The sequence below is a fragment of the Phacochoerus africanus genome, chromosome 2 (genome assembly GCF_016906955.1).
Source record: "Phacochoerus africanus isolate WHEZ1 chromosome 2, ROS_Pafr_v1, whole genome shotgun sequence".
Taxonomy (NCBI): Eukaryota; Metazoa; Chordata; class Mammalia; order Artiodactyla; family Suidae; genus Phacochoerus; species Phacochoerus africanus.
In genome coordinates this window covers 189,947,610-189,965,764 of record NC_062545.1, presented here as the reverse complement: position 1 = coordinate 189,965,764, position 18,155 = coordinate 189,947,610, and the positions used below count along the sequence as shown (strand labels likewise).

The window sequence follows — 18,155 nt, the reverse complement described above, 5'->3', positions numbered from 1 at the left end:
TAGTCGGATTCGTTAACCACTGCGCCACGACGGGAACTCCTTTACAGTCTATTTCCATTCATCCAAGTCTACATAGGTATTTTGACTGAATTAATTACTCCATACTAGGGATTTTAAAAAGAAAGGAAAGGGTACATTTACTCTTAATACTGATACTATTCTAATCCTTAATTTGGGAAGTGGGATTGAGACTCTCCATTGGGATTGAAGTCACTGTGCTTCGTCACTTATGTATATGTTCCAGGTCTTCCACTATATATTAAGCACTACATGATGCTCTTTATTAGAGAGAAATTAAGGAGGCAACTTTGGGTGTTGTACGCAAAGGGAGCAGTAGTCAGTGCCTGTTCGCTATTTCCCACCCTGCGGCCTCGGCTTCCCTCTTTCCAGGAGGATGTGATGGAGTTGGGGCTCCTGGACCATGACTCACTGAGTTGGCCACCTGCCATTCACCCATTTCTCGGTGGTTTGGAATATGAGAGCTGGGTCTCGGTACCCTCTGAGGAGGATGAATGTGATGGTGACAGAGGCAGCCCGTGACTGTGTCCAGAGTACTTATTTTTTTAGTGTCTCCATCTTTTCTCCACCCCTTCTGTGGCCGCATCTCCTAAATTGTCACTCACTCCTCTTCTCTGAGGAAAAAAAAAAGCAGGGAGCTTCTCTCTCATTGACTTTTTTTTTTTTTAAATCCAATCAGAGTTATAAGCTCCTCTTAACTGATATTCAATTGTTGCATATTATTCTGGGAACATGGGAAAAAATTCATAAAGCCAGACATTCTTCTAGCTAGACGGATTTCACAAAAAACAAGGTTTGTTGGATTATTATTATTATTATTATTATTTACATTCTGAGACAAAACATACTTTATACTTGAACACCAAAAATATCAGGATGACTTCTCTTTTTCTTTTCCAAGGTGAGAAAAACTCAAGGATACTAAATGGAGGAAATTTCTATAGACAGGCTGACTCTTCCAGAGACTTTTGCATTCCAGCCTTTTAGATACCACAAAAAAATATTAAGGAAGTTCCTATAAAAAGAGAGATTGTTGAGTTGGGAAGGAAGTTGCACATCTGATCTTCCCTCACTGACATATCAAGAAGGTCATTCTGTTGAATTAGCAAGAGTCTTTGATTTCACACTATAGAAACTGACCTCAGAAAAGGAACTTATCAGAAAGATATCAGGTGACTCACAGGATAATCTGGAAGGCTGTAGAATCAGTCTGGCCAAATGGCCAGAACTCAAGCCTAGCCAGCAGGGCCCAAAGCCAAAGCTACATCACCACTGAAAAAGACGGTGAGGACAACTCTGCTGGCCCTGCAGCTTCAATAACCAGCCTCTAGGCTCTGGATGCCCTTGGCAAGAACAAACTCTAAATGGTTCTGTATGTTTACATCACCAGCTCAGGATTTAAGACTTGAGAAGGTACATCTGATTGCTAAGGGACCACATGTCTGCACCCTAGTCTCAAGAGGGCTAGTAGAGAGAAATTTGGCCCTCTGCCTTACTTTCATTGAGGTATAAGAACTCTGTGTATACTGAGTATAGGTACTTTGCCTGTATATGCATTACAGTATCCAGGATGGCTCATTGCATCGTGTCTGCTAATGTCTGCTGATGCCAAAATGTCTTCTTCATTCCCATGTCTGGTACCCAAGCTGGGAAGGCTGGAACAGCTGAAACTGGACAGGCATTTCTCTCCATGCCCTCTCCATGGTGGCTAGCCTGGGTTTCCTCATTGCATAGCAACTTCAGAGCACTTGGTCCTTCTTTTATGCTGTGATGGGATTCACCTAGAGAAAATGTTCTAGGAGACCAAGGCACAATCTACTAGGCTTCTTAGGTTCTGTCCTTGGAAGTCCAAGAACACTATTTCTGCTGCATTCTATAGTTCAAAATCCAAGGTGAAGAGAATTAGACATCATCTCTCCATAGATGATACAGCACAGAATTTGTGTTCATCAAGTCTCCCAGACCCTGTATAATTAGAGCTCTCTACAGTAAGTACCAACTTATTCTCAATTGCTCAAACTCATTGAATTCATCAAATAACACTTATTAGCAAAATGGATAGTTCTCTAAGTGCTTTTGTATGTTTTATCTCAGGGCACCCTCACAAGAACCTTTGAGTTAGGCAGATAGATATTAATATCTTCACCTTAATGATGTGGTGAAGCCCAGTGATACTGGTGTCTTATTCAACAGAAAAAAAAATCAGAACTAGAACCCAAGATCTTTGGCTTCTAGTGCAGTGCTTTCTCCTCGATGTCATGCTGTCTCTCCTTAGGTATACAGATCCTCCTACTGCAATAAGCCCCTGCTTTCCTAGGACGTCTAGGTTTGCGGTAGCCCCTAGTTACTAATGAATTATTTATTCACAAATTATCAGGCATGGAAAGCTGTCTACTTAAATAATTAGGTACTATTCAGTTAAATCTTGTAAGAACTAGAAATTCTGTAAGGAATGAGAATTAATGAGTTGACTTAAAATTGCACCTCTGTTTAATGGCATTATTATGCAGATGATTAAAAAACAAAGAAGCCAAATTTTTATTTACCAACACAGAAAGAAGCAACAGTCCACTGCAAGTGAGAAAAGCAAGTTGCAGAGCATTATGTGAACACACACACAAGCACATTTACACACACGCAGACAGACATTTTCATACATACATGCATTAGTACATGCACAAAAAAATTATCTAAAAAGTTATGCTAATCGTATTATATTTTAAAGATTTTAAAGTGTTTGAATTTGAGTTTACCTTATTCTTTTTTGGCCAAGCCCACAGTATGTGGAAGTTTCTGGGCTAGGGATCGAACCCATGCCACAGCAGTGATTCAACCTGTGCAGTGACAATGTTGGATCCTTAACCTGTGGAGCCACCAGGGAACTTCATGGACACCTTTTTCTTGAAATAGTAATTAAAAGACTTTTAAACTCTTCAGTCCTTTCAGAAATACATGATAATGATCAGATTTAAGCATTTTCACAGTTATGGTCCTGAGAAGGACACAAGTATAACCAAATGAAAAAACAAACAAATCTTCAGATGGTATCATATTAAGGGCAGAAATCCTATACTTGTTGATTCATCCCCCAAACAGAAATCACAGTTTTTTCAGTACTCAGCATTGGGAAATGTGTTTTTTAAATAACAACAACAAAAAATATACACAAAAAATACTCTTTGAGCTAAACATAACTGACTTCCAAAAACTCACTGGTTTGGAACTCAAAAGAGACAGGTATTTCTTACCAAACCATGAAGTGATCATTTTTAACAGACCTCAAAAAGACAAACAATCAAGGAAATAGTGAACCACCATGGACAAATATAGACCTATACACACATTAGCTCTCACCTAAAAAGAAATCATTCCAGTCTACCTTAAATTATGTAGAGATTCCAAACCCAAACGTAGCCTTATTATGTCCTACGCCAGGCAAAGGAGGACCTGGGAGACTGGCAAAGCTAGCTGGGCTAAAACAGAGTAAACACTTCTTTCCTCTATGTTTTCAATTTGGCAGTAAAGTAGAGGTCAAAGAGCAAAAGGCCAGGGTCTGGAGAGGAATGCCATCTGTGGGGCAGGTGCTCCAGATCGGAGCACTGTGGATCATCCCAGGAGGGGTGTTATCCAAACTGGCTGGAATGTGAGTGGTTGGGATTGAAAACTGCAGTCTTGTGGGGAGACACCAAACACAAAGCTGGGTAGAAGGATAGAAGGCCAATGATAGCCTTCCCGGCGGTGATGATGTCCCTTCGAGAACATGCCTCTCGCAAAGGATCTCCTTCATCCCTCTCCAGAAGAGGAGAAGAGGAAACACAAGAAGAAGCGCCTGGTGCAGAGCCCCAATTCCTATTTCACGGATGTGAAATGCCCAGGATGCTATAAAATCACCACCGTCTTTAGCCATGCACAAACAGTAGTGTTGTGTGTTGGCTGCTCTACTGTCCTCTGCCAGCCTACAGGAGGAAAAGCAAGGCTTACAGAAGGATGCTCCTTCAGATGGAAGCAGCACTAAAAGCACCCTGAATCAAGATGAATGGGAAATTATCCCAATAAGCACATTTTGGATACAAAAAAAAAAAAAAGAAGGCCAATGATAATGACTACAACCTGTCATTAGTTGAGTGACAGCCATGCTGGACTCTTTTCATACATTATCTCACAGTCCCACAGTCTCCTTGCAAATAGGGTATCAGGTTTTTCAGGGGACAGCACAGACTTAGAAGGGTTACAGGGCACACCAAAAGCCATGATGCTAGTAAGTAACAGAGCAGAATTCAAGCCCAGAGCCTTCTGACCTCAAAGTCTATGTATGTTCTTTCCAACAGGCCAGATGGTGGAAATCTAAAGATTCAAGAGAAGTGTATAGGAACAGTAAAGTCAGGGACAATGAGACTCAGGAGAGGTGGGCCAAGGTGCCAGGCCCATCAGGTCTACCTGTTCTGGACTTTTCCTAGAAACAGAGGCTATTCCTGGTACCTTCCTTTCCTATAACATCTGGGTACATGTCCATTGAGTACTTCATCTACACAGAGTAATGGGGCAGATCAATTGAAATGAATGTTCCAAAGGCAGCCAGGTAGCTCTGCCAAGTGACAGGGGTGATGTAAACAGCAGAGTGAAGTGGAAGAGAGGGGTGCGAGAGTCAGGGACTGAATAATCAGGCATTAGCCCCAGGTTCTGTCCAGATGCTCATGAGGCTCCCTTTTCTAACAGAAGAATCACTCACAAAGATGTGATGAGAACCTGTGGAGCCCAACTGAGCAGGAAAACCAAGTGAGAAATGCATTTCAAGAAGGATATCAAAAACAAAAACAAAACAGAAATAAATAAAGAAGGGCACAGATAACCTTGGAGAGGGGAGATTTGGGACTTTGAGTGACAAATGACAAAATCAAATGACAGTGACCTAAGGCAGGAGTGGAAGTGCTGAAATAAAAGTCTGACTTTGTCAAGAAGCATGGTCATCAGAAGTAGATGGTGAGCAAGTCAAACAGGGAATTAGTCTTGGATTAGAGAAATAGCAAAAGAAGTGATAGGTGAGGGTGAAAGAGGGCGGGAGGAGGGATGATAGAGATGTAAGACAGAGGTATTCCCTGACAGTCTATTGCTTTAGGATCCGGTGTTGTCACTGCTCTGGCATGGGTTCAATCCCTGGTCCAGGAACTTTCCATGGGCATGGAGAAAAATATTTGTTTATTTATTTAGTCTTTTTTTAGGGTCGCACATGTGGCATATGGAAGTTCCTAGGCTAGGGGTCAAGTTGGAGCTGCAGCTCCCAGCCTATACCACAGCCATAACAACACCAGATCTGATCTGCGTCTGTGACCTACACCACAGCTCACAGCAATGCCGGATCCTTAACCCACTGAGCGAGGCCAGGGATTGAACCCACATACTCCTGGATACTAGTCGGGTTTGTTACTGCTGAGCCACAATGGGAACTCCCCCCAATTTTTTTTTTTTTTTTAAGATGTAAGACAGAGGAATTAACTGATGGAATGTGGCTCCATATGAGTGGGGAGGGAAAGGATTCTGCACACGGAGAGGATTTCTTCCTTCAAGGGAGAGGGAGGAAAGCAGACATCTGAGGGTTTTTTAGGCATTTCTTATTGGCGCAAAATAGATTTGTTCTTTTACTATTCCAGTACCATGAAGGATGGACTTGATTCGGCAAGAAAAATGCTCAGAATATCAGACATAAGTTCAAGTTCCCAGCTTTGCTTCTTACTAGCTCTGTGACCTTGGATAAAATTTCTGAGCTTTGCTTTGCTCACCTTTAAATTAGGATGATTACACATCTCCTGCCACCAGTGGTGTGCTGGAGCCAGACTGCATCAACTGTCCCGAGCTGATTGTTAAATATCCAGTAATCCAGGCTTTTTAAGTCAATGGTAGTTTGGAATTGGCTGTGGTGAGAACATTTACACCATGGAAATGGGCAACTGTTACAAAGCAAGGTTTCCCTCTCCCTCCCCAGGGCTTGCCACTGCTTGCTTCCCTTCTATTATTGTCAGGCTGAAATGACAGACTGGTTGTGAAAACCCTTTGCAAATAACCAAGCTCTATATAATATAAAGAGTGTTGAATGCTAATACTAACAAGTGTGGCAGCATGACTTTTTCACATATTAATTAGAGTTTTCTTTTCTGTCCCCTGTCCATCCTTCCTAATAGGTAGCCTTTCATATTTCCTTGTCTTAGCAAATTTTGCAGGGTGGAAGGCAAAGATGCTCAAAAGCAATGGCTCTTCCATTCTTATTAAAGGACCCTACTTGTCAAAGAAATACTGTTAAGAGTAGAAAGGAAAATAGAAACACCAAGAAATTTCAAGGAGAGATTCAGGTTTCCAATGGTCCAAGAAGGGTCAGCAGATTTTACAGGAAGTAGAAGAGGCCAGGCCTGGATGCCTAATGACTCCCTGAGAGGCACCTCAGAAAACGGCTGCAGAGTAGATCTGCAAAACCTACCTAAACTCACAAGACCATCGCCAACCACACTTGGTTTCAGGATATAAGACGGGAAATCTTGCCAGCAGGGCAGCAGCTGTCTCGGGCTCTTCTGCTTTCCCAGGGTTCTAGTGCAAGGGAAATGAGACCACATGAGGTGCATGTGGGATCCTCCTGCCCCCTAGTCTGGAGCTCCTGTCGCCAGGAGCCAACATCTCCTCTAACAACTCCAAAGGCATAGTGTCCAGTGCATTCCAGGGAGTTGTCCAAATTCAAGTCACTTCCCTCAGGTCAGTGCAAGGCTCTGTCTTCCCCTCAGGGACTTAGTCCTCCCAGTGCAGATACAATTCACCACAATTTGCCATAAGTTACTCTATCTAGTAATAACACAGTCGACACCAGTGCCTCTCTCAGGGTTTCAGGGGAAACAGAGAGAACTGATAGAAAGTAAAATTCTCAAGTTGAAAAGGAAAGAGTTTTTAAAAACACATTACCTCTGCTGGGCCCAAGTAGGCAGGACCCTGGGCACGGGTCACCTAGCCTCACCAAAGATGCCCTGCCTCAAGCATGGCCCACAGGCAGAGACCCTGGACATAAAACATAAAGATCATCTGCTGGAGATTAAACCAAAGTCTTGTCTCCCTGACCATTCCACAAAAATTATAGTGAAGAAAAATCCCCTCGACCTCTCCCTATACCTCAGGTTACAACAGCAGTAAGAATTTATTCATATCATTCTTGAGAGTGAACTGTTAACATTTGCGGAGTAGGCAAAAGATGAAAGACATATTAACAGTACCAGGCAGGCATTGGGGGCTGCTCATCCTCTAGGCACTTAGCAATCACAAATCATTCAACCACTGTTTGCAAAGTATTATCTGTCCGTTCCCAGTGCAAACAACCTCCACTTTATAAGGGAATTCTAATCCCAAACTATCTTGTCATTTAAAAACATTACTTTTCAAGAGTTGGCATTATGCTGAGTTGTTCTTTTAAAGGATTAATGAGAATCCTCATAGTTTGAAATAACTAAATGCAAGAACACTTTTAAAATGTCTTGTGTAAAGAATCTTTTCTCTTTTAGAAAGAGAGGTTTTTAATTATAGAGGTAACACATTAGTACAGACTCAATATAAAGCAAACTTTAAACAATATATTTGAAGTAAAATCTTCCCATCAGGCTTCCTTCCTTGGAGGTCATGGGGTTATCAATCTGTGGTGCATCCTTCCTTCCGTTTTCTTCTATGTTTATAATTAATGTCTTGAATTATAAATGACACTGGAGTTCCCATTGAGGCTCAGCAGAAATGAATCTGACTAGCATCCATGAGGATGCAGTTTTGATCCCTAGCCTCGCTCAGTGGGTTAAGGATCTGGTGTTGCCATGAGCTGTGGTATAGGTCACAGACATGGCTTGTATCCCGCTTTGCTGTGGCTGTGGTGTAGGCCAGTGGCTACAGCTCCAATTTGACCCCTAGCATGGGAACTTCCATATGCTGAAGAGGTAGCCCTAAAAAGCAAAAGCAAAAAAAAAAAAAAAAAAAAGACTCCCAGTAAAACCATGACAGGGTATGGTTGAGTCAGAGATTCCTGGTCTCCTCTTTTTATAAGGTCTCTAGTCCCATCCCAAGGGCCTGACTCTGATCAAACCCTAATCAACGCCCCAAAACTCCAGCATTTCCTAATACAACCCCCCTGGGGATTAGGGGTCAACATATGAATCTTGAGGGGACACGAAAACACAGTCCATAATGGTGTGGGTCCCATATCTCCCCAGAAGACATGGGATATATAGTGAGTCCTTCAGAAAACTGACCTTCCCTCTGCTGCCGGGAGAAGGCTCTCCCCACCATGTTGGCACCCTGTTCTTGGACTTCCAGCCTGCAGAACCAGAAAAAAGGAATTTAGGTTTATTTTAAAACTTTTTAGCATCAGGAAATGTTAACAGTTTCCAAATTAGCTACATACAACTTTTAAGAAAACTGAGAACTTGTTACTTTTCCCTTAAGAAATGAGAGATGCCTACAGCACAGAAGAGGAACATAATCCAGGAGCTTCACTCTATAAACATTCTTAGCATCCAGCACCCCTGGGCAGTTCCAAGTGGCCCAGAACCCTCTTGTGATGAGTTTGAAGAGAGTTGGCATTTGCACGTGGTGCAGTTCAAGCTCCAGAGCAGAGCCTACAGAATGATGCATTCAGCTAAGCAGACGCTGTGGGCAAGGCTCCACACTCCAGCCCTCTCCTCCCCTGAAGTTTCCATTACCCACGGGCTTTGATCTGGTAAACAAATCTGACTCCAATCACGTGGCAAAGGTTGCCTTTCTCTCCCTCTCCTCTCTGTGCTTGGGAGAACTGCACAATTAACAAATAGAAAGTATTCTGTGACAGTTCATTATTTGGTACCTGATTGGGGGAGACTGAAAAATGGTCCTTTCAAACCATCTCTTCTGCCAATTTCCTCCTTTCCCTCCCCCTAGAACCTAAACCCTGGGATTCCCCCTAGGGACTTTATAGAAACCAACCCATCTGGAATATTCTGCTGACAGAAAGTCAGTAATTGATGCCAGGCAGAGAAAGCACAACTTCTACAACTGCTTTAATTCCAGAAAAGTCTTGCCTCCTTTGCAGTGCTCACTACAGCCAGACCTTGTCTCATCTGGCTGTGTAGCCTCAAGCCTCTGAGAAATTCTCCAGAGTCCAGGGCCCAGGGGATGTTTGTCAAACAGAATTAATTGCACTGAAGTCACTTGATCTCTCCAAATCCCATCTGAAAATGGGAATTTGTACTTCACAGGGTTATTTGTTTGGCTTCTCAAAAAAATCTGTAGGGTCCCTATTGCCTAAAGGATAAATGGCATGCGGTTTTTTGCAGTTAAGTGTGAAGGCCATGGCCCAAGCACTGTCCATAGTAAGTGTTCCAAAAACGCTATCATTATTAGGTGTATAATCTGTATCTTGTGGGCACATGACCAGAAATCAATGTTTGGTAAGTGGATAAGTCAGTGCGTGAACATAGCTGTATAGGTCAGGAATGTGTTTGGCTGCATGTGAGGGAGACCCCTGCTATAGTGACTATACCAAGTAGACGGATATTTCTCTCATGGAAAACGAAGTCCATATATAGGTAACCCAGAGCTGACAGAGCTGCTCAAGGAAGTTATCAGGGACCCAGCCCCTTTCTTAGCAAATGATCCTGATCCTCAGATTTGTAAGAAGCTCTACTTCCTGTCTTCCATGCAGGAAGAAGAGGGGAAAGGCTTCAGTTGCCTCATCTGTAAAATGCATACAGGCTCACTGTCTTTCCACCGAACCATTCTATGATTCGCCAACCAACTCAATGTCAAACAAGCAAGCTACCTGGGATGAGCACATTTTGTGGCTATAGTGTTTCATGTCCCATAAGTAAGCCACGTGGGTCTCGATTCTACTCACATTCATTGTTCAGAGTGATAATTCTAAAAGTACTTGGCAACACGAAGAAAAGTTTATAAAAATGTTAAATGCAAAAAGGGAGACTACAACAGTTGGTCTAGGATAATTCTAAGATATATTAAGTAAATAAAAGGATGTCGCAGACAATTCTTGGAGATGATGTTATTTTTGAAAGAAAAAAACAAAATTATAATGAAAAAAACTAGTTGGAGTGAAGTAATAAAGACTGTCACTGTTAGCTCCATAGAATTTATATAGTTTTGAATTTTTACAGCACATATATACATATCATAGATCACTTATCTAATAATATAAAGATTATAGCTATGCAATAATGTAAGTACATAAAATTATGTATGCATAGGGTAAAGCTTGGAGAGGATTCTAGAAAACGGGAGATGTGTTGGGCTGGTGAAATTATAGAAAAATTCCTTATCTGTGTTATTATTATGTTACATGTGTAATAGCTATGACTTTCCCCATAAGCTGTTCCCAGGACGCACAGGTACATTACTATAACAACCCAAGCAGGGCATTTTTTAAAAGGGTTTTGCTGATGGCAAGATCAGACTAGTACAGCTCAATTGGGACCAAAGTTTGTGGGGGTTTTTAACTTATTTATATATTTATTTATTTATTTTGTCTTTTTGCCCACAGCATATGGAGGTTCCCAGGTTAGGGGTTGAATTGGAGCTGTAGCTGCTGGCCTACGCCACAGCTCACGGCAATGCTGGATCCTTGATCTATAGAGCAAGGCCAGGGATTGAACCTGTATCCTCATGGATACGAGTCAGGTTTGTTAACCACTGAGCCACAACAGGAACTCCTGGAACCAAAGCTTAGAAGAGATTATCTGGGATGCTTGAAACCAAATTATTTCATATGAATTTTGTGAGAAAAAAAAAAAACTATCTTTCCAGTTTCATTTTTCTCTTTCACTGCCAAGAGCCAAAACTCAGGACAAGAGTCAGGACTTCTTCTCTACCTGAGCTCCTGTCTACACTGTGGTACCGGGTGTTCTAGGTGTAGCTAACCTGGTTATTACTGCCTAGCGAGGAGGATGGCCAAGGGACCACAGAGCCTGCTGGACAGGATACTTAGCACTGCCCTGCTACTCTGCCACTCAGTTTCCAAATGGAAGGACATTACCTGGGTCATTAACCTTGACACCCACATAAACCTAGTCACTCAAAGCAGCTACAAATAAAGCAATTGCTGTGGGAAGAGTCCAAGTAGAGTATAGAAATGTTGGTGGGGAGGTCCCTGCTAGAATATTCCAAACTAGCTGCCACTTGCTGACTAGGTGCCAACCATTGAGCTACCCACTTATATTCAGGACCTCAACTTATCCTCAATGTGACCCTGAAAGGTAGAGAGTACACACACACACACACTCCCTATTTTACACAACATCTAAATGATTTCCCCAAGAACTTGTAGACCATCAAATGAAAGAGCTAGAATTCCAACCCACCAAAATCCGTACTTTCAACTCGTTCAACATTTTTCACATGCATTTGCACTTAAAGAGAGTTTGGGTCCTTTGTTCCAAAGGACCCATGCAAATGTGAGCAGCATGTTTTTAATGTTGGGGGGAAAAACCCCAAAGTTCTCTGAACCCACTCAATGCTGCAAACAGATTCTGTGAACAAGTAGCCAGGCTTAATTCTACCCAAGTGTGTACAACAGGGCCTTTAGGCAGTTGGGTGTGTTTTCTCCTCAAGCAATATATCACCTGAGCCACAGTAGCATGTAATGTGTGGCTTTAATATATTACCAAGGGAAAATGTTCCAATGATTTACTGGGGTACATATCATTGGTATTATGAGGCAGCATTAATCAAAGCTATGGAACTGGCTTCTGAAAACCATTAGGTAAATCCCAAGCTCTACACTTAATGTATTCACCTAGGACCACATTCTGGAAGGAATGAAAAGATCTCACTGCTTTTGCTTTAAATCTGCCTTCCCATTAGTAAAATTAATGTGTGTGTGTGTGTGTGTGTGTGTGTGTGTGTGTGTACAAGTTACTTGAATCTTTAAGGTGCCTTTTAAAATGGACAACTGTTAAAAGATTTCTTCACCATGAGTCCCTCTGAAGGAAGAAAGGCCACTCTCCTAGTTACACATTCTGAGGAGGAAGGACAGCCCTGGATTCCTACTTCTATGGTCAACCACAAGAGCCAAAATATAAAACCAGAAGTCATTTACTTTTTAAAAATAATTAAATATCACTTGTTGGAGGGATAGTTCATAAAAACAAAGATGCTAAAAAGCAAACTCTGATGAAGGAAGTTTAGGATGAGGACCCATGAATAGTGGATGAAGAATAGAGTCAAGGGTACATGCTGCTCTGTTTCTTCTTTGTGAAGACGCTCTCCTTTTTGACTAAACCCTGCTTCTCTTTCTCTCTCTCTCTCTCAACCCCCCCCCCACCCCACCTCAAGTCTGTTTACCCTTCTTGAAATGGAGATTAACCTGGCAGAGTTGTCAGTGCTGACAGGGAGGGGTCCCGGGATAAAGGATAAACCCTGGCACTTTTCTGCATTTTATTTTCTCACTGTGCCAAGTGGTCCTGGTATAATGTAAGAAGACTGTCAATTCTCTGCAATTAGAAGTATGCTCTGACCAAAACGTGATACATATACACAACAGAATACTACTCAGCCATAAAAAAGAACAAAATAATGCCATTTGCAGCAACATGGATGGAGCTAAAGACTCTCATACTGAGTGAAGTAAGTCAGAAAGTGAAAGACAAATACCATATGATATAACTTAGATCTGGAATCTAATATACAGCCAGATGAACCTTTCCACAGAAAAGAAAATCATGGACATGGAGAACAGACTTGTGGTTGCCAAGGCAGGGCAGGGAGGGAGCGGGCTGGACTAGAAATTTGGGGTTAATAGATGCAAACTATTGCCTTTAGAATGGATAAGCAATGAGATCCTGCTGTATAGCACTGGGAACTATATCTAGTCACTTAGGATGGAGCATGATAATGTGAGAAAAAAGAATGTATGTATGTACGTGTAACTGGGTCACCTTTTTGTACACTAGAACACTGTAAACCAGCTAAAATAGAAACAATAAAAATCATAAAAAAGGAAGTATGCTCTTACCGGAAAAACTGACCAGCCAAAATAAAAGGGATATTCACTGGAGCTCAGTTACAGCCTCTGGATTTGCTCCAAAGGGCCAGTATCTCCTGACTCTGTCCATGCTGTCGCAGGTCTGAATGTAGGAACCCCACCCCTCACCCCCATGCCCTGACAGAGACGTGCCAAGGTAGGGAGTGTGTGTGGCTAAGTAGGGAGAGTTGATGAGAGAGACAGTAGACAACATCCTTTCCAGGGAAATATCTTTGAAAATGAAAGAGAAAGAAAGAAGAGGCCAAATGATTATAGGCCTGAGCAGCATTATAAATCCAAGAGACAAGGCATAGTGGGTTGAGACTCTGCCTGCAGAGGGTCAGGTTGCTGCATAGGTGCAGGTTTGCTCCCTGGCCCCCGCTCCATGGTTAAAGGATCCCGCCTTGCACAGCTGCACAGGTCATAGCTGCAGCTCGGATTCAATCCCTGGGCCAGCAACTTCCATATGCCGTGGGTGCAGCCATAAATTTTTTTTTTTTTTTTAATCTGCAAGACAAGGAGTTCCTGCTCTCATGAAGCTAAGTGGATGAGCAGGCATTAATCAAATAAAAACACAAATAAAACATTAATTCTCAGACACCCTGCAGTCTTTGTACTAATCACCATTTCCTTCAAAAGACTCCCTAGGCCACACTGGGAAATGATGCTTTTCAAGAGTTCAGTATAGTTCTGTCAGTCTCTTTCCTCCTCCCGCATGAACAGCCTTATCTTTATTTATAGTTTATCTCACCAGTTTATATTCTTCAAGAGCAGATGTCCCACCTGACCTCAGCTGGGTCTGCTCACCAGCAGAGTGTCACTATTCTGAAAAGATTACCCTGTCGTGCTCTAAAAGTCCTCCTTCAGGAACAGGTTACTAACTGGATATTTTAGAACTTAACACATCATTAAAAAAAACTGTAAGTGATCTCATCAGGTGCTGGTGGATGTTTCAAGTGAGACTTTATTAAAGTGGCCATGGGCTTGCCATCAATAGCTCTACACATAATGTTTCTTCTAGTACGTAAAAATTGTCCTTTTTTTTAGGGCCACACCCGAGACATATGGAAGTTCCCAGGCTAGGGTTTAAATCCGGAGCTATAGTTGTCAGCCTACGCCACAGCCACAGTAATCCGGGATTTGAGCTGTGTCTACAACCTATACCACAGCTCATGGCATTCTTAACCTACTGAGTGGGACCAGAGATCAAACCTGCATCCTCATGGATACTAGTTAGGTTCATTACCACTGAACCACAATGGGAACTCTCCTATTAATTTTGATTTCCAGATTCCTACTCACTGGGAGGATGATCACTAGGAAATATGTTTGCAACCTGGACGAAGTAACATTTAACATACAGTGTGGGAACCCTTAGGAGGTTCCATATTTCCCTTCATTTTCATGGACATGAAATTCTCTAGTGATGTTTTTAGCTGCTCCAGAAATCACTTATGTTTATTTAACCAAATGCACTTCAGGAGCAGAAAATATCTATGTCAGGGTGAGAAAGAAGGATGCGAAACATCTTCTTTTACAAAGTAATTTCTCAATTCTGCCTGGCACATTGATTGAGAAGAAATGACTCATGGGCTTGTCAACCAGAAAACAACTCTGTTCCAGTTCAAGCCCCATTCAAGTCCACTGTCTGAAGTTCATTGTTCTTAGATCCCAAGATGACACCTTGAGTGGGACCACAGCTTACCTACTCACTCTGAGATGATAAGCAATAGCATAATAGCATGATTAATGAATATGTTTTTATCAATTCTGTTAAGCAAAACCCTGAGGGTTACAGGCAGGCCTCATAGCTATCCACTCATTCCTCATCAACAAAAAGTCCTCTGATCACTGACAATGGCAAAAAAAATCACAAATATTGAAATGCCCAGTGTTATTGTGGGAATTCTATATTTAAAGTCTAACCTCCTCTCTAACCCATGAGGGCGCCACAGCAGGAAGTGCTGTGGTGGAGAATTCCTCTCCATTTCTTTGTCTGCTCCTCCCACTTCTGCTCTCCCCATCACTAGGCTTCTGAAAGGATGTGGAGTGGGGGAAGGTAGGTGGAAAGAGGCATGAAAGATCTCACCTGACTGACACCTATATCACGTGGGTGGAGCTCCTCTGGCTGAATTGCTATTTTAAGGTGATGCTCCCTGACTTAGGTGAATGGTTCAAGCTGACCACCTTCCCTGTGGTGCATTTCTGAGTTCTTTAGGGATCCTAGTAAGAACATTAGACTATAATTCTCTTCAGGTGTGTGATGCATTTCCCTCTGGCTGGTTGTTTTTATTTCTTCCCTGAGCCCCAGGGAATTTCATGATCCAACCCTGGTGGGGGTCACGTCATCCCTCTAGGTTGCCCCTCTGGGAAGACAGATGTACAGTGTCTCCAGCAGGGCTCTCTCCCACACTGCCGACTTCAGGTCCAATAAAAAAACTACTCCCATATCCCTGCACTTTCCCCTTCCTCCTTGGTGGGAAGTGGAGCTAGTTCCCAATACATCACAATTGCCCTCATGCTCTCTCCCCTGCTACATGAGAGTGATAGCCATGGTGTCTCATCTTTATGTTCCTAAGACAACAGTCCCATTGGTTCCTCCAACTCCCAGAACACAACAAGCTCTCCAAGTGGTCTTCTTGCAGCTTCTTGTACTGGGCTCCATCAAACTCACTACCACCCTCAACCAGCCTCTCCCTAGAAATTCTAAAACCTGGCCTTTTCTACCTGTGAGGAGAGTGTTGGGGTCAGGTTATCACCACCCACTTTGCAGGTCGTCTAGTGTCTCACTTTAGAATGGAGGCACACTTACACCTATAAGCAAGCCCTGGACCGGGGAAAAGTTCATTTTACCTGCTCGTTACAGCAGATGCAGTTATTCCACAGGCAGCAACTTGGTCTTCCTGGATGCCATCAGTGCCAAACCTAAGTCCCAGAATGCCTTGCTCTGCTGTCTGTGCTCTGTTGGTTGAAAGCTGGGAATCACTCAGACTGAAGGAAACAAGATGAGATCACAGCACAAAACTCATTTTCTTTGGGAACAAGACTCACGTGGTCGGCCTTTCTGAAGCAGACTCTAGAAAATACCCCTGGACTGCTTGAGAGGTTCACAAACCAAACATTCACCCTACCAGACCCCTGTCCACAGGGCTCACCCCTAAAATAAACACATAAGGAGGATCCCCCCACTGATCCTCTCCTAGGCTTCCTCCAGTTGATTTAATGACTTTTATTTTGAGAGAAGTGCTCTGCACCAATTGAACCTTCTGCCAGCATCCTGAGCCAATCTTGGCCACTGAGTGCTGATCATTAGAGTTTAACCTTTATGGAAAGAAGACCTCTGAGGCCAGGTGAGCTTTAATTGCACCTCTTTTGTTAGTTCAGAGCTTCATGTTATGCCAAGAAAAGTAGTCTCATACCTTGTTTATACTAGAGAAGAAAGAATGGGGCAAATTGTTCCTTTCCCCCTATTTCTAAATCACTCTTTTCTTAATAGGTTAAAGCTAACTTCTTATAAAACCTTAACAATGAAACATCACGCTTTAAAGAACGTTTCAGGTTCTTGGCACTGAGCACTGCCAGCCCTTCACGGTTAGATTTTCCTCTTAGCTAGCTGTTCTTTTCCTTTCAGCAGGAATGCTTTCTGGTTTTTATAGCCAAACGGGATGAGAGAAGCAAAACAGCAAGAGGTATTCATGTAGTCATGTTACATTAAATTTCGCTAGCATACAGTTCCATTAGAGTTTCCTTTCCTACTCGCAGAATACCACTGTGTATACATTAGGATTTCAGTCCTCCAAAGTAGGTCTGCTCACAAGAAATAGGAGATTAAAGAACTGATGTCTCTATAGAAAGAGAAATAACATGTCAATTGTGTTTATTTGTTGGGTTCCATGATTTATGCTTTCTCATGTGAAGACGGAGCAGAGAAAAGAAGACACGTGACATTGTTTAGATAATCCCCAAAGAAAGTTGGAGTTCCTCCTTCAGGAAAAGGGTTGCCTTTCATTTAAAATATAAATGGTACTGACAGCTTAGGGGGAAGAGAAAGATTTCTTATGTTCTAAGAAATGAATTCAAGATGCATCTAATTTAGTCTCCATAGGAGGAGGATATTTAGCATTCTAAAGGAGAAAGGAGAAGGGGGGGAGGGGATTAAGGAAGAAGCCCACATAAGCAAGGAACTTAGAAACTTTATGTCCATGTAGATGTGAAAAGGATTGATGCAATTTGAATGTAAAGTACACATTTCAAATTACTTAGTTGCTCCAAACATATTTTAATCCTTCCATGTGTGTGATTAAATCAAATAAATCAATAATGCTGAGCAAAAACTTTAGAAAACTAACATGAAAAAGGAAATGCATTGACAATGTTTCTAAAGAGATACTGTCTTTTACCTAATTGTTCTGTTGGTGAAGAGGCACCAATTCAAGCTCTGCTTATATAATCCAAGATTTTACAGTGTTCCAAATTGATGTGCATGATTATCATTTATAAGCATCAAACATTTTTATATATTAAAAGACTATGTCATTATGTTGGGTGTAATATTCATTTTTTTCCTTTAAAATCATCATCACTGCTTCACAGGAAGTTACATTCCCAAAGAGAAAAATCTAGATGTGAATATGCAGTGAGAAAAAAAGAGAATGAACTAAAAGAAAATGATGGTTTATCAATTGTGCTTTAGAAGAGAAGAATCACAACACACACTTTCTCATCATTGATTAGTGTTGAGGCAATAAATGTGCAATGAAAGTGAAGATATAAAACATACCTTGTAGAAATCTATTAGGGAAAAACTTATACCATCTTTAGCCCATGGAGAATGGAAACTTCATCTTTTCATCCCCAAGTTAGCCCTTTTGTGGTCGGTCTCCCTGTCCTAAACCCAAGTACTCCAACATGGTCACAGAATAATGCTATCAATTCATTGTAAATTGTCCCTTTTCTTATTAGGAAATTTAAAGTTCCTGAAATTTAATATATGTTCATCTTTATAAGCAAGAGCTTTGTTTACAACAATTAATAGGAAAAGGGTCTCAGGTTGATGCCAGTAACCAGATTATTACCACTCAAGAAATTATCCTCCCAAAGGAGGAAGATTTTTATTAAA

At 41.9% G+C, this 18,155-nt stretch overlaps 1 protein-coding gene and 1 long non-coding RNA gene across 2 annotated transcripts in view; one reads left to right on the top strand and one right to left on the bottom strand.

The window, feature by feature from the left end:
* LOC125119884 (uncharacterized) overlaps positions 1 to 16,098 on the bottom strand; it is a 40,789-nt gene extending 24,691 nt beyond the window's left edge. Inside the window, exons 1-2 of the long non-coding RNA XR_007133204.1 lie at positions 15,890 to 16,098; positions 8,283 to 8,347 (exon numbers count right to left, since the gene is read on the bottom strand). This is a non-coding gene — a long non-coding RNA (uncharacterized LOC125119884). The remainder of the gene's footprint in view (positions 1 to 8,282; positions 8,348 to 15,889) is intronic.
* LOC125119883 (40S ribosomal protein S27-like) lies at positions 3,746 to 4,088 on the top strand. The gene has a single exon (XM_047767449.1). The coding sequence runs from the start codon at positions 3,779 to 3,781 to the stop codon at positions 4,031 to 4,033; it is 255 nt and encodes an 84-aa protein (XP_047623405.1). The 5' UTR covers positions 3,746 to 3,778; the 3' UTR covers positions 4,034 to 4,088.
* Positions 16,099 to 18,155: the final 2,057 nt, after the last annotated feature.

Excerpts from the sequence above, each read along its gene's own strand:
- LOC125119883 (XM_047767449.1), top strand. The coding sequence starts at position 3,779 with ATGCCTCTCGCAAAGGATCTCCTTCATCCCTCTCCAGAAGAGGAGAAG.